We start from the raw sequence: 21,345 nt of genomic DNA, 5'->3' as shown, positions 1-21,345 counted from the left end.
CTTTGAGGTGGTTTTAGGTGCAGTTTTGTCAATTGAACAGGTGAAAGACATGAACTGAACAGGTGAATGAAATTTGTGGAGCAGGTTTCCCCTTCAAAATCAAATTCACCCGTTCAGTTCAAGTCTTTCACCTGTTCAATTGACAAAACTCCACCTAAAACCACCTCAAAGCTGATTGCGATGCAGTTTTAACTGCAACGTGTGAACGCACCCTAAAGCTCTTTTCCTTTTATCATCTTTGATGTCTATGGCTTCCAGAAAGTTTTTTTCCATTTTTTCCATTTTAGCTCTGCTCAGTAGAGTAGTGCAGAAAGTAACTGTGCTGTTGTGTCAGGGAGGCAGATTTTCTATCTGTGTCTGTCGGTGTTTATCTCACACACCTTGGCATTAAACACATGTAGAAATGCAGTCAGTACTCACTGCAGCAGGACACCCATCCCTCCCCGTCGCCAGTTGTAATGTCTCCATGTGATAGCAGTAGGCAGAGATGAATTCCATCAGAAACTTCTTTTATTATAACATGTGCAGCCAGAAATCCATCATTTCTTCTCCAAGCTCCCAGCAAACCACACCCCTTAACTTCCTGTCACATGCTCTCATTTCTTAACCCCTAGACGCACCTGGACGTTATAGTACGTCCCCGCGGCTAGATGCTAAGCGCATGGGGACGTGCTATAACATCCTGCTTCTGGCACCGGCTCACGAACGGAGCCGGCAACAGGAGCAGCGGCTGTCAGCTGTCTATCACAGCTAACAGCGTGTGCTAACACCCGCAATCTTGACCGCAGTGTGTAAGGGTGTTTCCACTATGGATCGGATCCCCGTGCCGCTTACCGGGGGATCCACTTCTGGGCAGCCCTGAAGTCTGCCTAGTGCTCCAGGGCTGCCCGATCTTCTGAGCAGTCAGACCCCTTCCGGGTCTGATTGTAAACTGTCTGCGCATGCTCTGCAAGCTCAGACAGTTTACACTGCTCTACAATAAAATAGTAATGTAAAGCAGTGTATTGAACTTGAACCAGCGATCAGAGCATCGCTGGTTCAAGTTCAATTATGGAAAAGTAAAAACATGTAAAAACACTAAGCACTACATAAAAACCCATAAAAACACTTAATAAAGTATAAAAAACACAAAAACCCCTACATATTTGGTATTGCCGTGACAATCTGTATAATAAAACAAAATTGTTACTGGACCAGCACGGTAAACGCCGGAGAAAAAAAAGCAAAATCGTGCTTAGATCCGCAAAGTGAACCCCGTAAAACCCCCCAAAAAAGGCTCCGAAAAAAGATAATTTTTAATTGATACCCTATAAAAAATGCTCTAAAAAGTGATTTAAAAAATGTTATGCACTCTAAAATAAGACCACTAAAAAGAACAATCCTTCTCACAAAAAGTAAACCGTTAAACAGATTTGTGAGGCGAAAAATAAAAAAGTTATGCATATGATGCTAAAATGAACAACATTTTTGCCACATTACTTTTTATTCAGTAAAAATGGGAAAAACATCTATATAAATGAGGTATTTCGTAATCGTGGCGACCCGTAGAATAAAAATAATATACTATTTTTATGGTATGGTTAACGGCCAAAGAAAAAAAAACACATAAAAATTTTCCTAAAAATTAATGATTTTAATTTCCTCCACCAACAAAGAGTTAATAAAATCTCACTAATTAGCTATAGATGCCCCACAATTATGTACCAGAAAAGTGCATCTCATGTGGAAAAAGAAATAAGCCCCTATAGGTCCACATTAAAAAAAGAAAAAAATTATAGCCTGTACAATGTGACATAGCAAATCTGATCTGGATGGCGCCTCCTTCCCTTCTGTGCCAGGCCGTGCACCCATACAGCAATTTACCACCCCATATAGGGTATCAGTGTACTTGAGAGAAATTGGGTATCAAACTTTGGGGAGCCTTTTTTCATTTAATCCATCGTAAATGTTTAATTTTCCACCCAAAATGAGTGTATTGTGAAAATATATTACAATTTGTAGGCTGCACCTCCATTTTGTTTTAACCCCTATAAAACACCTAAAGGGTTAACAAACTTCTTAAAAGTGGTTTTTAATACATTGAGGGGTGTAGTTTCCATAATGGGGTAATTTACAAGTCTAGCTATTATTTAGGCCTCTCAGTGTCAATTAGAAGTTGAGAAGGTCTATCAAAATAGGTGTTTTGGTGATTTTACAAAAAATGTGAAAAATTATGCCTAAATTCTGAGCCTCATAACATTCTAGTAAAATATGTGGAATCTTAAAAAAACATCCAACATAAAGCAGACATTTGGGGAATGTAAGCTTTGAAGTTATTTTGGTGCTATGACTATCTGCATCAAAAGTAGAGAATTTAGAACATTTTTCCAAATTTTTTCCAAATTTTGTTTTTTTTCATAACTAAACACAAAAGATTTCATCCAAATTTTTAAACTAATTTGAAGTACAATGTGTCACGAGAAAACAGTCTCCAAATCCCCTGGATATCTCATAGCGTTCCAAAGCTATAACCATTTATAGTGACACATGGCAGATTTGAAAAATGGGTCCGCGTCCTTAAAGGGGTATTCCGGGAACATGAACGTCTGACACAAAAACCCATAATGCTATAAATAAATGAGTACAACAATACTCAATGTCATTAGTCACAAAATGGAGCTTAAATAGCTTGATTTTATGATTTACAAAATTTATGGCCACTCTAAAGTAGGTGGAGTTATCACTAAGATGGCCACTACTGGAAACTACAAGTTCCATGATCCTTTAGTTCTCAGTAACTCCTCCTCCTAATGATGTGTAACTGCCATCCCTGCACATCACCACAACACTGACCATACTGGATGCACTGCAACCAACCGACTACAGCCAAACATAGTGGTGATCACATGACCTGTCCAGGCAGCTGCAGGACATGTGATGTGGACATGTGACCAGCGGCCATCTTCTGTCCTGTGTCTGTTCTGCAACGGACCGCGCGGAGGAAATTAATGGACTGATTAAAGGGCCAGTAGCATTTTAATTCTTCATTACAGTCTATCTCATCAGCATTTTCTCCTAAGGGGAGCAAAATTTTAAATAACAACTAATTACATATTAGCTTATATTTTAAGTACCCATTTGTATATGAATTATGCTGATTCCTGGAATACCCCTTTAAGGCCAAAAGAGGCTTAGTCCCGTAGGGGTTAAAGAGACATGTATGCTTGCTGTATGTTACACTGATTGTAAACAACAAATAAACTACAGACTCTCAGGGATTGCTCTCAGAGGGAGAGCAAGCAGCTATTGCAGCTCTGAGGTAATATGAGGGGTATGGTAAAGAAAGTTCTGGGTATAGGTAAGAAAGATAATAGGCAAAGTTTTCTTACATCCCAAGAGCTACTGATTTGTGGAAAAAAAAAACCTTTACAGTTCATCTTTAATACATTTTCAAAAATTAAACGATGTGTACAAAAAAAGGAAAATGTCACCATTTTCTGATGCTAATACCTTTCATACTTCATGTACTGAGGTGTCATTTTTTGCAAAATGAGCTGACATTTTCAATTATACCGTTTTGAGGACTGTGCGACATTTTGATGCCTTTTTATTAAATTTTTTATTTGATGTAAAATCATGTAAAAGTAGTGTTTCAGACATTTGGGCGCTATTTTACGTTCTGGGGTATCAGCCTTAGTATAAATATCTTCACAGAAAATAGTATCATCTTCAATATTTAAACTCTACTGTTCAAATCCTCTATAACAGCGGTGGCGAACCTATGGCACGTGTGCCAGAGAGGGCACGCAGAGCCCTCTCTGCAGGCACGCGTACCATCTCCCCGGTCTCATCAAAGTCGGAGCTCCGGCAGCCTGTAGTGCCAGTGCCCGCCCCTCCTCCTCTTCAGCTCGGGAAGTGGGAAGAGAACGGAGTGAGGCAGCTCACAGAATGGAGATGACAGCAGCAGAGCAGTGATACAAGGTCAGGAGCTGCTGGGGCTGCTCACACACATGTGCACACTTACAGAGGTCCTGGCAGGTGACACTAAACCAACTATACATACTTGTGGTTTAGTGTCCCAAATCCCCCTGTGTGACAGCTGTCTGTGGCCACATTGCCTGTATCTGAAGTGCTCATCATCTGCACAAGGCGTCCAATGAAGCCAAGACAACCCCACAGTAAGCACCCTATGTACAATGTAACCGGGTGCTATGCTGCATCACTGGCAGAGTTGTGCAGGTGATGAGCGCTGTGGACAGAGGCAAGTGTATACGTGGCCATGGACAGCTGTCATATGGGTGATCCCAAATCTACCTGTGCCTGCACCCCACAACAACCACTTTGCCCTACAAACCACCTCCCAAAATGCCACTTTTTTGCTATTTTGCAACATGTAATAAAATGTTATGAAAAGTGGTCAAATGGTTGTACAGTCCTCAAAATGGTAGCACTTAAAGCGCATCTCATATCACAAAAAATTACACCACACACAGCTCCGTACACCAAAGTATGAAAAAGCGCCCAAAAAATTTGCACCAGAAGATGGTGATGGTAATACATGAGGTTTTAATTTTTGTAAATGTATACAAACATTATTACACATATATAAATATATTATCCCTGTGATCGTACTGACCTACAGAAAAAAGTAGACATGTCGTTTGGGGTGCACAGTGGAAACTGTAAAATCCAAGCCCACAAGAATATGTCACAAAGGCATTTTTTTAACCAATTTTACTGCATTTGTAAATTTTTACCACTTCCCAGTACAGGGAGATATTAAATACCATCACTATGAAGTGCAATTTTTTACGCAGAGCTCTTTCACGGTGGGGAGTAAAAAATGGAAACACAAAAACAAAAAGGGGATAAAGATGGCAATATTTGGCCCATGAGCAAACTAACTTATCACAGTCCCCTAGTCCCTGCATCTACTCAGGACTACTGTCACTGTATGGGGGTAATGATAATCAGTATATGGCGGTAATATACCTGAATGGCATTAATATGATATTCATCACTATATTTGTATAGTATAGTAATACTATTGGTAACATTGGCCTTTCTATAGTCTTTATTACCAGAATGATGCTATTTATGTGCTTGTAAAGGTGGCATCATCATATGGCAACATTATTTGTCTTATTGTTAGGTGGTATTGTGGCACCATTAGGCTAAATTTGTGTGTTGGCACCTCGTGATAGAAACGTTGGCTTTGGTTTGCAGTTTGGGCACTCGGTCTCTCAAAGGTTCGCCACCACTGCTCTATAAGGTCATTCAAAAAAATATTAAAAAGATGGGACACAGTACTGACCCCTACGGCACCCAATTTTTCACTACCCATCTTTAACCCCTTACCGACATGTGACGTAAGTATTACGTCACTTGACGGGTCCCGGTGCATGAAGAGGGCTCGCGGGCCAAGCCCTCTCCATAGCCGGTAAGTCTTTGCTGCATATTGCGTGACAGCACCGATCGCAGGTGTTTTCCTGCTGATTGCCGCCGGCAAAGCTGATCGCCGCTGGCGCATGGGCGCCACTATCTTTCCGGATCGTCGCTCCTCGTGACGTCATCGGGGAGCGCTGATCCGTCACCATGGCAGCCTCGGGTCTCACGAAGACCTGAGGATACTTTGGGTTAATCCGTGCATTACAATGTAATGTATAAGGAGTATAGGATCTTACAGACAACCTAGGGTTAATGTACCCTAGGGAGTCTGAAAAATAGTAAAAATAAAAAGTTTTAAAAAAATTTAATAAAAAAACCTAAAAACTCAAATCACCCCCTTTCCCTAGAACTGATATAAATATAAATAAACAGAAAAATCATAAACACATTAGGTAAATGCCCGATTTATCAAAATATGATAACGGTTTTTCCACTGCGTTTAACCCCATAATGGAAAATCGCGGCCAAAGTCAAAAATGGCACTTTTTTTGCCATTTAAAAAAAACAAAAAATTCTATAAAAAGTGATCAAAAGGTTGCACAGTCCTAAAAATGATAACATTGTAAACGTCATCAAAATCCACAAAAAATGACCCCTTCCACAGCTCTGTACACCAAAGTATAAAAAAGTTATTAGCGCCAGAAGATGGCAAAATCCAATAAAAACATTTTTGTACAGAAAGTTTATATTTTTTAAATGTATGAAAACATTAAAAAACCTATATAAATTTGTTATCCCCGTAATCGTACGGACCCAAACAATAAAGTAGACATGTCATTTGGGGCGTACAGTGAAATCCGTAAAATCCAAGCCCACAAGAATACGGCACAAATGCAGTTTTTTTACCAATTTCACTGCATTTGGAATTTTTTTCCCGGTTCCCAGGACACGGCATGGAATATTAAATACCAACATTAAATACCATCTTTTTGAAGCCTCCGGCAGCATTGCCGGCGGCGATCGCCGTGAAAGCACCCGCGATCGGTGCTAGCACCGATCGCGGGTGTTACCGGTAAGCCTTTGCTGCAATATGCAGCAAAGACTTACCGGCTATGGAGAGGGCTCGGCCCGCGAGCCCTCTCCATGCACCGGGACCCGGCGCGCGCCGTACTAGTATGGCGCGCGTCGGGAAGGGGTTAAACAGTAGAAAGAATGCATTTGTGCCATTTTCCTGTGGACGACATTTGTAAGGCTTGCACTGTGCACTCCAATAACACTTTCATCTACTTTATTCCTTGGGTAGGTATGATCACTAGGATTTCAGAAAAAAGAAAAGGAAAATATCCGCTCACTCACATTGATGTTTGCAGCATGTAGGGAATCACAGTCTCTCGTACAGCCCTCGGTGCAGGGAATTAGGCAGTCCTGTCGGCTGACCGAAGCATGTTGAAAGGTGGGGAAGTATTCCAGCACTCGCAATGTCTTTTAAATCATAGCATTTTATTCTTCATATTAAAAAACGTAGAGCCATGACTTGTGTTTCGGACTAAATTATTCAGTCCTTAGTCATGATCTGACCAAGCGTCCGAAACGCGTAGATCGTGTACCGGTGGTCACACAAGTCATGGCTGTACGTTTTTTAAGATGAAGAATAAAATGCTATGATTTTAGAAGACATTGTGAGTGCTGGAATACTTCCTCACCTTTCAACATGATCACTAGAATACCAAATTTATTTATTAATTTTTAATAGATTTTAAAAAATGAAAATCTCTTGTGCAAAAAAAATGTCTTCATTTTTCCCTATTCTGACGCTAATAACTTTTTTATACTTTATCATACAGACCTTTATAAAGTGTCATTTTTGTGGTACACAATGTTGTTTACATTGCTACCATTTTGGAATTTTGGAGACTGTATGACCTTTTGATCACATTTTATAAATTTTTTTCAGTTGCAAAATGGCGAAAAAAAGAGGCTTTTCAGACATCTAGGAACTATTTTCTGGGGTTCACCTCCAGGAATGTTGATGAATCGGGACTTGTTAGATGTAATTGTGATGATACCAAACATTTTTTATTTCAAATTGTTTATTTATTTTATATCCATTCTAGGGAAGGGGGGTGATTTGAATTTTTAGTTATTTTTTAATTTTTTATTATTTTTTCCTTTTTCTTTTTACTCATACAGGCTCCAGGCTGCCATGGGAACAGATTGTGGCTCCCCGATGACACATGAATGAATAATTAACACATGTGATTGTTGCCAGCGGTACATTATGTTGCCAACACATACTGACCACATATGAAGAGGGTTCAGTCTGTGAGCCCTCTTCGTACATCCTTAATGGCATTAGGACGTACAGGAATGTTCTAATGTGTTAAGGGGTTAATGATGACCCTTTGTTTTCTATCACTAAGCCATTTGCTTAACATGAATACACAGATTTTCCCTAAGTCCCAGCAGCAGTCCAGATATACAACATCCACAGCCTCCCCCAGGTCTAATCGAGAACGTATGCCCCATAGAAGCTGATCATATTAGTCTGAAAGGACTGATCATTCATAAACCCATGCTGATGCTGGGTTATAAGGTTATATACAGTAGGGTAGCATCTCTAATAAAGCCTTCACATATTTTCCCCACAACCAAAGATAAACTCACAGGTCTGTAGTTTCCATAATTGTTTTTAGATCCTTTTTTGTATATTGGCACCACATTTACTATGTGCCAGATCTCTGGAACAGAACCTGTCCTTAACCCCTTTCCGGCATTTGACGTAATAGTACTGCATCGCGGGAGGTGCGTTCCCGTAGTTTTCAGTATTGTAACGTCAAGCTTCTGGCGCCGGCTCCTGAATGGAGCCAGCACCAGAAGCTGCGGGTGTCGGCTATACATTATAGTGTCTGTTTTGGTACCACTAGGGCTCTCCAAATGCATCCTGACACATGTAAACGATGTCTGTCAAATCTGACTTCTAAAAGGCCCAAGTCCCCCTTTCCCTTGTGAGCCCTACTGTGTACGCATACAACACTTTATATGCACAAGTGGTGCAGTTCTGTGCTTAGGAGAAATAGTTTTACACATTTATGGGGGGTGTTTCATCTTTTATCCCTTGTGGCTTGCAAAAATTTGGGGTAAATGTGCCGTTTTTGAGAAAATTTTCACCTTTTTTTCCTTTTCGGGGCCTAATTGAATCAAACACTTGTTGGGGCAAATACACAAATTACACCTTGCTGAACTCTCCAAGGGGTGTACTTTCCAAAATGGTGTCTCTTGTTGGGGCTTTCCTCTGTTTTGGTACCATTAGGGTTCTCCAAATGTATCCTGACACATGAAAACTTTTTCAGCCATATTTGCCCTCCAAAAACGAAACAACGCTCTTTCCTTTCCAAGTACCCATACAGCAGGGCACAGTGACAAAATGGGTATTGGCATACTCAGGAGGAATTGCCCTAAACATTGTAAAATGCATTTTCCTTTTTAACCCATTGTGAAGGTGCAAATTTTAGTTTTCAATGAATCTATTGTAAGATAAAATTACATTTCTGTAATTTCACTTTCATTTATTTTTCATCCTCATGAAACGCTCATAATTCAAATTCCCAAAGGGTGTTTTGAATTTTTTTGAGGGGTGTAGTTTCTAAAATGGTGTCATTTTGTGGGGGTTTTCTGTCATGTGGGCCTTATAATGTCACTTCTAACTAAATTGACCCTCCAAAAAGTAGGTTTTGATGATTTTCGTGAAAATCTGAAAAATTGCACCTAAAGTTATAAGCCTCTTGACATCCTAAATAAAGGCAAAGATGTTTGAAAAATGATGCCAAGTTAAAGCAGACATATGGAAAATGTTAGTTAATTAAGTTATTTTAATGATATGGCCAACTTTCCAGAAAGTAGAAAATTTGGAAAACATTGTTTTTTTTCAAAATTTTTGCCAAATTTCCATTTATTTCATAAATACTAAACATATTGCTTAAATTTCTCAACCAACATGAAGTACAATGTGTCACGAAAAAACAGTCTCAAAATCAAAGCGTTCCAAAGTTATAACCACTTAAATAGACACATTTCAGATTTTAAAAAATGGGCGGTGTCAGGAAGGTGAAAAGTGGCTTCAGCGTTATGGGGTTAATGAACCTTCAAATATTATCCCCTTCCCACATCCTGATGTAATAGTATGTGTGTGCAGAAAGGTAATTACTGTAAAAAGATGTACCACTATGTCAAGCTTCTAGCACCGGATCACAAGTGGAACCGATACCAAAAGCAGCAGCCGTCAGCTGTATATGACGGCTGACACTCCACTCTTACTATACAGGCGGTCCCCTACTTAAGGACACCCGACTTACAGACAACCCATAGTTACAGACGGACCCCTCTGCCCACTGTGACCTCTGGTGAAGCTCTCTGGATGGTTTAAAATAGTCCCAGATTGCAATAATCAGCTTAAAATTGTCTGCAATGAAGCTTTATTGATAATTCTTGGTCCTATTACAGCAAAAAAATTTGAAACTCCAATTGTCACTGGGGCAAAAAAAAAAAATTGTCGGGAACTACAATGATAAAATATACAGTTTCGACTTACATACAAATTCAACTTAAGAACAAACCTACAGTCCCTATCTTGTATGTAACCCGGGGACTGCCTGTACAATGTTATAGCTTGTACAATGTGCATATCTGTCCTGAATGGTGATCCTTCCATGCTATGCCGGCCATGCGTTCATTCAGCAGATGTGGAATGTCGGCACAATCAAGAAAAATTGGGCATCAAGCTTTTTGTCATTTAATCAATTGTGAATGTTTTATATTTGGCCGAAAATTATTGTATTGTCCAATAAAATAACAATTTCTAAATTTCACCTCCATTTTGTTTTAATGCCAACAAAGCACCTTAAGGGTTCACGAACTTTGTAGAAAGTGGTTTTTCATACGATGAGGTGTGTAGTTTCTATAATGTGGTAATTTATGGGATTTAACTATTATTTAGATATAACCTACGATGGACCATTAACAATAGCCACCAAATACTGTACACACAGTCATAATAATCCCATTCCCTTACATTCTAAAAATTACCTTTTATTTGTGAAGCATTAATAAATGAAATAATTATTCAGATACAAATTTGTGGATCTATACTCTCAGTTAAAATTACTAAAATCCTCTAATGATATCCTCTGAATGGGTGTTGTATGGGTCGTGTACCCAGGATGATCGACACATAACTCAATTAAATGATGCAAGGATAGTAGGATATGAATTAGTTGAGGATATATATTTGAATAGCCCCCCTTGGAACTGTGAAAATAGTAACACCTTAGGGATTTGGCTGTCTATCTACAGGAGCCCAACCTGTAGTGAGAGGTGTTTGGAGGTTCAGCATTACATCAGCCTGTGGGTAGTAGTTGCGGTATAGTAGCCAAGCTTGCTTAGCACCCCACTAGTGTGAGTTTTCGTGTAATTGTAACACTCAAAAAAATTATTATAAAAATGCAGCACCTTATCTGTAAAATAGAGCTACATCAACGGTCCCGGATGGATCAAGTATCACCCGAAGGGTTAAAAGTATAGTATATTGTGTGACCAGAGCTCTATAACTTAGTCTTTCATCCTTATTTCAGATTCATGTGAGTTTCTTAGCGGATGTATAAATATTAAAATATAACTTTTATTAGTAATATTAAATAAATAGGGCGAAAATTGTTTTATGCAAAAGGCCGATGGTCAGAAGACCTGAGAGGCACACAGGCAGCTGTGCGTTGAGGAGAGGATGCCGGAGTGTCTGCCGTATTAGCAGAGATGGTTGGCGTGTTGCTCCGTGAGTGTAGATCCTGGCCCTTTTGCATAAAACAATTTTTGCCCTATTTGTTTAATATTACCAATAAAAGTTATATTTTAATATTTATACATCCGCCATTTGTACTTTCTCTTAAGCTCCACTAGGTGGATGAGGCTGGGAACTCACGTTACCCACCCAGTGTACTCCTCATGTGAGTTTCTTACTCCACACATAGGATTCCTTGATATATTTACAGATCAATCCGACCTCAAAATTTCGCCTGGTAGTAAATTCTGCTATGCAGAGAAAATACACATACACAAGGACATAGTGTAGACAGTTCCAAAAGATCGAGTATTTTAATATCAGATCTACTCACATAAAAACAAGTTAAAATACGCATTGAATTTCCACGAGGATGCAAAGTCACTGCCCAACCCTGGGTTTCGCCTTGCAGCTTCTTCCGGGGCATCGTGTAATTGGTATATTTGAACATAAGTTCAAACCATATCACTAAATATTTGCTGCTCCCACTCGGCTATCTTTTTCTCAAGATGATCTAGTCCAGTGATGGCGAACCTTTTAGAGACTGAGTGCCCAAACTACAACCAAGACCCACTTATTTATCTCGAAGTGCCAACACAGAAATGTAATTAGTGATTTACACTCCCTGCTTTGTCACAGCTGTCATTCATATCAGCACCCTGAGGACATCAATAAAGCAGAAAATAGAAGAAACTTGGATAATCATTGTAGCTTCCCTCCAGGGTCCCGTAAACAGGAGGAATTGTCAGGGCCGGAGCAGGAGCTACAATGATAATCCAGATCTGTCCACACCTTCCCACTCCTCCAGTGGTCCCAGATAGCGCAGTCACTTTAAAATAGCTCTGTGCACAGCAAGTCCTGGGTTGTCTGAGACTGCAGAAAGATACCTGGAGTCATCTCTGGTGATGGCCTGGGTGCCCACAGAAAGGGCTCTGAGTGCCACCTCTGGCACCAGTGCCATAGGTTAGCCACCGCTGATCTAGTCTGAGATGCCTAATAGAGTCAATTGACAGTCCGGCTAATCTTCTTCACATAATGACACTACCTAGTGAAATCTAGCTGTAAGGTACAGTGACTGGCTAATTAAGCTGACTATTTCCATATTACAACACTATATCCTCTGACCTAGCTATGGATAACGACATTGAGCTAGCTCAGCTATATAATATACAACAGAGGTACTAACTTGACTGACCTAACTAGTAGATTCAACAACTAGCTAGATAGGCAAACAGCTTTGGAGGATTAGAGCGACTAAAATTTCAAAGAGTACAAATTTTCAAAGAGCGATGTTCATAGATCACACGCAGCAATGGTTGCTTTAGGAAAGCAAACATGGCACAAGTTGTTAACTGTGTGGCATTAGGACTTATAAAGTCCATTGCACTAATGGGGAGTACAATATGAAAAATAGAATTTTGCAAAGTACTAATTCGCAGAATCAGAATATCACAAAAGTACAGCAGTTACTCAATCTTAAATCCCTTAATCCTAAAAGACTTTGCACACACAATTGGCTTAGGGTGCGTTCACATGTGGCAGCAACACATGCATTTTCAAACGCATCAGAACAGCTGAGGAGAGGAGATTTGCTGATTACATAATGCACATTAAAAACATATTTGGTATCATTACATCTGTAAAAATCTGCACAATTAAACAAAAACATTATTTGATTTGCACACTAAACACATAAAAAATTTGAAAAACTTCCTGTAATATCAAAATCAAAAATTAGTTTCTAAATAGCACTTACATTTTGTTTTAACCCTGTGAAATACTGAAAGGGTTAATATACATAATAAAAGTTGTATCGCATATGTTGAGGGTGTAGTTTCTATATTGGGGTAACTAGTGGTATGTAAAACCATGCCAACATAAAGGAGCCATAAATCGGACATTCAGGAAATGTTATATATCATTGGGTGGTCTGATGATCTGCCCAGAAAGCACAACATTTAAAATTTTGCTAAATTTCCATATTTTTCAGAATGAAAAGCTCTGCGTAGTTATAACCAATTATTGTGACACATGTCAGATTCTAAAAATTGAGTCTGGTCATAAAGCTGAAAACAAGTGTAGGTTAATCAATTCACATATTCACTTATTTAGACTTGTCTACAAATTTTGTTTGGAAAAGAGATTATACAGGCAGCCATGGCCAAGTGGCTCCATCAGCAGTATCCTACAAGTAACACCTACTTCCCTGTCGCCAAAAAAATCATTCTGTGTATCTCTCCTGAAGTCTTAGTTCACTAATGTCTTTGTTCCCTAAAGTCTTTGTTCCCCATGATACATTTTCCCCCATATATTTATGTAGTTTTAGAAAAAAAAACAATGCAGAAAATAAAACTCAATTGTGCTGCAAGGTTGATGGGAAATAAACTTGTCATGGGTGGTCCCGCGACCCATATCGCGGGTCGCAGGCTCACCCATGCTCCCCAGGGCTTGCAGGTGCAGCACTAGTGCCACTCACCTCTCCCCGTTCTGGATCCTCGGCCCAGCTCCGTGTGTGGCGTCTTCAGGAGATTTTTAGGGCCGCTGATTGGTGCGCTGGTTGAAAACTTCCCCTTTAAAAGTCCAGCACCTTCCTTCCTGCTTTGCCAGATCTTTGTGCCTCACAGCCTCAGAGAAAGCTCCATGGCGATTACCCTGCATTCCAGTGTCTCCTGCGTTCCTGTGCTACCTGAGTCCCTCCGTATTCCGGTGTTACCAGTGTTCCTCCGTGCTGCTGTGTCCTGTGTGCCCGTGTTCCTGTACCCATCTGCTTGGACCTCCCGTTGCTGACCCCGGATTGGACTCTGACGTTGCATCTCTGCCGCTTGCCCTGACCTTGTGCCTGGACCTGACCACGAGATTGTCTGCTGTTTCTGTACCTCGACCTTGGCCGACACTACAGACAAACAGCAATTAGGGATAATAGAGGGTATAAAACATAACCTTTAATTAATAATTATGTAAAACCACATCCGAGTTGATGCAAAAATTCGTAATAATAAAAACAACTATACAAAGTAATTCATAGTGCGGAAATGTGCAATCAAAAAGGAAAGGAAAATGTCACCACCTGCAATTAGAGGTAACTATGTCACCACCTGCATTTGACGGCAACCAAATCCTACCGTGATTCAGACGTCTTTTGGTAATGATGGGCTAGGTAAACAGGGGCATATGGACCTATACTGTCCCTATAGACCCCCTCAAACTCCTGCCATAACAAGGGCAGTCCACAGCTGTCCTTAATATAAAGTACGCATGCCCCCTGTATTGCGTTTCGTCTTTTGACTCTTCAGAGGGATTTTAAGAGGACTCGCCGTCTGTTTTAGGCTAAGGCTGAGTCCGGCATAAAGTGGCATGCACCTGGAACTACTTAGCTGTACGCCAAAACGAATTTTTGCATCAACTCGAATGCAGTTTTACATAATTATTAATTAAAGGTTATGTTTTATACCCTCTATTATCCCTAATTGCTGTTTGGTTCTATTATGTATTATAGGTTGATTAATGGTAATATAGATTTCTGGCTGCTTTGCGACACTACAGACAAGTCACATCTATGGAAGGACCTGGTGGTACCACGCCGCAGCTAGTCCAACCCGCTTTGCAGCGGGCTCTGGTGAAAATCGGGTACCACTTAGACTCCAGTCCCAGGTAGTGGCTTGAATCATCGTCTGCAGTGTTCCAGAGGATCCACAAGCCCTGAGCATGACAGTATTCCTAGAGGACGATGGAAGATCCGTGACAAAGTCCATGGCCACGTGAGTCCACCGGCGGCTAGGTTTTCGGCAACGCCATCCAGGAGACCAGCAGGTTTGAGACGTGATGGCTTGTTATGAACAGAGGTAATGCAGGTACTAACAAAATCCCGCACATCGTTGGCCAGGTCTGGCCACCAATAGCAACGGGTCCATATCTATGCCGTCTGGGCGTCATGATGGTCCTCGTACACTCAAGCTAAGTACCCTTACTCTTTCTGTATATACATCTATTATTACGGCTCATTGGCTTATTGTTTACTCATTTTTTGTATGGTACTATTGGTTAAGGGATATGTGCACTAATTTACATGGTTCAGTACGAGACGTTATGAAAGACTTGGGCAAGTGCAATATCTCCTTTGATTGGTTATTTTCCACGACATGAATTGGGGAAATTGTGCACTTTTATACCCCTATGAATTACATCTGTATATCTACTGACATTGGTCATGAATGTACTATTTACATCGACTACCATGATATAATAATTGTGCATTGCCGCGCATGGTGCCATTAGCTGAAGGATATATCCACTAACACACGGTTCACCATGAGTTATATGTGAACTGTCTGGGCAAGTGCAATATATTTGTGTGTATGTTTGTGGATTATGTCCACTTTATGAATTGGGGAAAATGTTCATATCCATACCCCTATGAATTATATTCACACCTACATTGGAACAGATTATAAATTCTTTATGTACAATACATTAGGCCGTGGGATGCAGCCAATCTAGAATATTCCTTGTCACTATGATGTAATATAGCAAATGAGTGTGTATTTTGGCAAGTGCAATAATATATATATATATATATATATATATATATATATATATATATATATACATACCGGTTCTAGTATTGAAGGCACCGCATAGAGGACACCACATGGGACGTACGCCCGTATATATATTTATCAAATAGATAAATCTTTCTGGAGATATATCTAGTCACATTATAGGTATCCTGGTCTAATGCAAATGTGAAAGATGGACATTGCATGAGACGATCAGGAACTCATAAGACTGTAGCATAATAAACTTGGCGTCTTTGAGTATATATACATATACACCATATGTGACTATTTGGACGTTTAATCTATTATAATTATCTTGAAATTATCATTTATCTTGTGTACACTATCAGGATTATTAATCATTTCTGTGAGGACCCGTTTTTGGTTCAATCTCCCCACAGCAAGACCCCTGAGGAGCCGCTTTATGAGAACGGCGAAACGCGTAGGGTTAAGTGGGTCCATGAGTTTATGTATCCTATCGTGGTGATAATACCATAAGATACCTTAAATAGTGTATTGGAGCACCTAGCGTCCTGGTACAGAGACCTTTTCACCAAGACTTACTTAGTTTTTATATATATTTTGGTTGTCTATTTTGGGAATCGGGAGAAGAAGAGAGACCAACGAGCCTGACAAGGATTAAGATGCTGAGCGGTCTGGAGATGCAGGATATTTTTGTGGTCAGTATAAATATGGACCAGATCACGAGCTCCTTCCAGAAGATAGCGCCACTCTTCCAAAGCTAATTTTATGGCCAGTAGTTCCCGATCACCAATGGAGTAATTCCTCTCGGCAACTGTGAGGGTCTTGGAGGAAAAAAACTCAGGTGCGGGTATGACCTTTGGGCCCCTTCTGGGTGAGGACAGCCCCCGCATCAAAGGGAGGAGGCGTCAACCTCCAACTAGAAAGGCTTCTCCGTGTCAGGTCTTGTGAGTAATGGTTCAGAGACAAAGGCAGACTTCAGCCTAGTGAGGAGAAGAGAGGAGAAGTAGGGAATAAGAAAGTAGTATCAAAGAAATGGAAGGCTACTCTGGTGAAAATGGTATTTCTCGAGTTTTCCATATAAATGATTGACCCTTAGGCGCCTGAAAACTTGCCGGACGTGGGTCAGGTGAGACTGTAGGTCAGGAGAGAACACCAAAATATGGTCTAAGTAAACAATGACACAAGTGTAAAGAAAGTCTCTGAAGATGTCATTAATGAATTCTTGGAAAACTGCTGGAGCATTGCAGAGTCCAAAAGGCATTACCAAATACTCAAAATGCCCGTCACAAGTATAGAAATCCGTCTTCCACTTGTCGCAAATTCTCCTTTATGTAGGCAGACATAGCCTCGGTCTCGGGCACAGATAACGGGTATACCTGTCCTGGTGGAGGAGACGTACCCAGCAGCAGGTCAATGGGACAGTCATAGGGGCGGTGTGGTGGCAAGACCTCCGCTTGCTTCTCAGAGAAAATATTGGCAATGTCTCGGTAGCCGCTGGAAGACTCTTCAGAGGCTTGTCGACCACGGAAGTTAACATGACAGACACAGGGTGAGGAACTTCCAAGCATCGAGACTGGAAGTCCGAACCCCAACGGAGGACCTCCCCTGTTCTCCAATTGAGGACTGGTGCATGGAATCGCTACCACGGAAGACCTAGCAGGAGGGACAAGGTAGAGCGTGGCAAATCCAGGAAGGACAAAATCTCCTTATGCAAGCTCCGACTCACATGGTTATCAGCTCAGTGCGGTAATGTATCGGGTCAGAGAGAACGTGTCCGCTAACCGAAGAAATAACCAGAGGCTTGTCGAGTAGGACCACTGGAATGTGATACCGGGAAACCAGTGCGGCATCCATGAAATTCCCCACGGAGCCGGAGTACAAGAAGGCATAGACCTGGGTCTTGGTGCCAGTGCCAAAGCTGAGAACCCCCGGAATCAACAGGCTTAGAGAAGCACTGCTTACACCTAGGGATGCTTCTCCCAAAAACCCTAGGTGCTGGCGTTTCCCGGATGCTGGGGACGGATAGGACACGACCCAAGAAAATGCTCAGGACTAGCACAATAAAGACAGAGGTTTCCCTCTATCTTTATCTCCTGGGGAGATAGTCTTGCTCTATCCACCTCCATAGACTCCTCTGCAGGTGGTACGACTGGAGGCTGGAGCGGTCTTTGTAAGGCAGGAGCCAGGCGTAGGCATCGTGGACGGACTTCGGGTTGCTGGAGACATGACTCTTCGGCATGCTCCCTAAACCGCACGTCTAGTGGCCGGGTGGCCAGGGTGATGAGACCACTCAGAGTAGACGGCAGATCAAGAGCGGCCAGAGTGTCCTTAATGTGAGAGGAAAGTCCCTTTTTGAAAGCTGCGGACAGGGCCGCATCGTTCCGAGGCCAAGGTATGGAACTGGACTGCATAATCTCCCACGGAGGAATTCCCCTGCCGTAAATTCAATAGCGCAGTCTCAGCAGAGGAAGCCCAAAGCCTCTTCAAACACAGACCGAAACTCTCAGAAAGGCCGCGAGTGAAACCGTAACCGGGTCGTTTCTGTCACAAAGGGGGTAAGCCCAAGCCAGGGCTTTCCCGGAGAGGAGGCTGATTATGAAGGGAGCACTGAGTTATAAAGATCCTGCACATCTTGGAATCGCCATCATACTTGCTGGGCATGGACAGCCGTAGTCTAGGTTCAGCGGCAGGAGGACAAACCGGAGCAGTAGAAGTTGCAGAGACAGGCTCATGAACCTGTTGCTGGGTAGCTAGCAGCTGTTGCAGCATGGTGGCGAGTTGCTCCAGCTGATCACGCTGTGCGTCAATCTGCCGAGATTGGTGGATCACGATGGTAGCAAGATCGGGATTGCTGGGAGACGAAACCTCGGCGGGATCCATGGCCGTGTCTTACTGTCAGACTCAGGGGTTTTGGATCCTCTGGACCACTGCACACAATGACACAAGCCACTACCGGGGACCGAAGTCTAAGTGGTACCCAGTTTTCACCAGAGCCCACCACTAAGAGGGTTGGACTAGCTGCGGTGTGGTACCACCAGGTTGTTCCACAGGCGTGACTTGTTGGCCAAGGTTGAGGTACAGAAACGGGAGACAATCTTGTGGTCAGGTCCAGGCACAAGCTCAAGGCAGGCGGCCTGGAGAAGCAACGTCAGAGTCCAATCCGGGGTCAGCAATGAGAGGTCTAAGTAGATGGTTACAGGAACACGGGCACACAGGACACAGCAGCACGGAGGAACACTGGTAACACCGGAACACAGAGAGACTCAGGTAGCACAGGAACGCAGGAGACACAGGAATGCAGGAGACACTGGAACGCAGGGTTATCGCTATGGAGGTTTCTCCGAGGCTGTGAGGCACAAAGATCTCGCAAAACAGGAAGGAATGTGTCGGACTTAAAAAGGGGAAGTGTTGTACCAACCCACCAATCAGCGGTGCGCTGGCCCTTTAAATCTCCTGAAGACGCCGCCCGCGCACGCCCACGGAGCTGGGCCGAGGATCTGGAGTTGCGCACACGGAGCTGGGCCGAGGATCTGGAGTCGCACGTACGGAGCTGGGCCGAGGATCTGGAACGGGGAGAGGTGAGTGCCGCTGGCGCCGCTCCTGCGAGCCCCGGGGGGCACGGCTGAGCCTGTGACCTGCGATATGGGTCGCGGGACCACCTGTGACAAAACTTAAATGCAGTATTATCAACTGGGCATTCACATTTAATTTAATTCATACAATTCTTGAACTGGATGTTATTAAAAAATTTACCTATCTGAAGATAACTTACAATGAATGTAGTCATATGGTCACTTAGAAATAAGGAGCAGGAAAGAAACAAGCTGTTTTCACATATGAAATGGCCAAGAGTTATTGCTTGTCACACAGCTGACCAGTGGTAATAAACAGCAAACCAAAGGGACATGGATACATTTATGGAAATTATCTTTCGACAGCCACGTATTATGTATGCCCAGATTTGAATACACCTTTAATAAATAAGCATTATAATGTTGTAACACATAAAAGAAAGTTGTACCAAATAGAAAATTGTGCTATTTTTATATACAATGATATACCAAAAATTCTGCCTAAAAATATATAATTGTACACATCATATTAAAACTTACCCAAAATTGCCATCTGTGTTACCATCTTGTTTTGGTTCTCCTTTACTTTTAAGATGACTCACAATCCCATTATCAAACATTAGATGCAGTCGAAAACTTACAAGTTTAATAGCTGTAAACAGGATAGTAGTACACACACAGTAGAGGCAGAGTGCAAAACTTGTTGGTGGAAATCCCTGTAAAATGAATAAGCAATTAAGAAGTAATAGATTAAAAAAAGTATCAAAACAGACAAAGCACTTCTTTAGGTAATAAATAATACAATCTTAAAGGGAATCTGTCACCAGATTTTCACTAATAGGTCTAATAACAAGTTCTCAAAACATAATACTAACTTGTCCGCACAGTTTTTAGCTAATAAAATGCATAGCAGGAGACTTATCAGTGCTTCTGCGTTTATTTTTGTGACCAAGCCAAGGAGTGGGCGCAGGTGCTTTGTGGAGATGACCTACTTGGAATGTTCCAGCCCTGTGCCAGTATACTTTCTAAAAACCTAGGATTGTATGTTTGCTGTTTTTTGTGCAAAAGTATGCCATGACTTATGCCTCTTGTGTATCCATAGGGACCAGGGGGAGGTGGCCTTTATTATACAGCGGCGCATAAGCACTTATGGTTCATAGTTATTCATGCTAGATAGTTTGTTTCTCATCTTATGTCTGCTCTTCACTCCTCCTTTTGCTCTGCAATGCAGAACAAGGGTTCACACAAGGTGAGAGGCACACTGTCTTGCATGAATAACACATGCCTATGGGACAGCCTTCTCTTTCGGGTTTACAAACTTAATTTTCTGGGGATAGGAACTATGCATTTTTTATTAGCTAAAAATAGTATGGGGATAAGATAGTATAATACTATGGGAACTTGTTGTTAGGCTTATTAGATAACCTGATGACAAGTTCCCTGTAAACAAATGTCATTAGAGTTTACATGCTTAGAAAAAAGACGTAGCAAAAAAGACATCTAATAGACATAGTAATTAATTAAAACTAAGAAATAGAAAATGACATCAAATAAGATACAGAGTATTGAAATTACATAAACATTGATGTTCTTTTATTTTGAAAAGGATCTTAGCATTTTTTGAGGCTTTAACTTGTTATTGTTGCGAACAGCTCCAGAAATTCTCAGTACACAGTAAATTACAGCTAGTGGGAGAGTCCTGTTGTTTTTTAGGAGAATCTACATGGAACAGCTTCTTGCCATATTTTATGTACTGCTCATATATTGTATAAGTAAAGGGCATTTCCACTTAGTCAGAATTTTCCCCAAGTGTTTGTTGTTTGGAGACATAGAGAGTGGAGTATGGACAGGATCTGGGGAGGCAGGGGAGCGGGAAGCCAAATGTACAGTGTTATTATGTTTCTAGTCCCCATTAAACCCCTTTAAGCCAAATATTATTTAGCTGAAAAATCCATTCCTCGTGTCCCCCTTAAAGGGGTTTTCCCACGAAAGAAAATTTTGTAATCTCAATCCCCTGGTGATGTTTACACAATAA

The 21,345-nt window shown here is 41.4% G+C and overlaps 1 protein-coding gene across 2 annotated transcripts in view; it reads right to left on the bottom strand.

The window, feature by feature from the left end:
- PCNX2 (pecanex 2) overlaps positions 1 to 21,345 on the bottom strand; it is a 454,272-nt gene that overhangs the window by 408,401 nt on the left and 24,526 nt on the right. For both annotated transcript variants that reach the window (XM_072141166.1, XM_072141167.1), the window contains exon 2: positions 19,851 to 20,026. In XM_072141166.1, coding sequence (XP_071997267.1) covers positions 19,851 to 20,026 — 176 coding nt within the window. The remainder of the gene's footprint in view (positions 1 to 19,850; positions 20,027 to 21,345) is intronic.

Source organism: Engystomops pustulosus, chromosome 3, assembly GCF_040894005.1.
Source record: "Engystomops pustulosus chromosome 3, aEngPut4.maternal, whole genome shotgun sequence".
NCBI lineage: Eukaryota > Metazoa > Chordata > Amphibia > Anura > Leptodactylidae > Engystomops > Engystomops pustulosus.
Note: the sequence above shows the minus strand (reverse complement) of the source record. Positions and strands in the feature narration are given on the sequence as shown.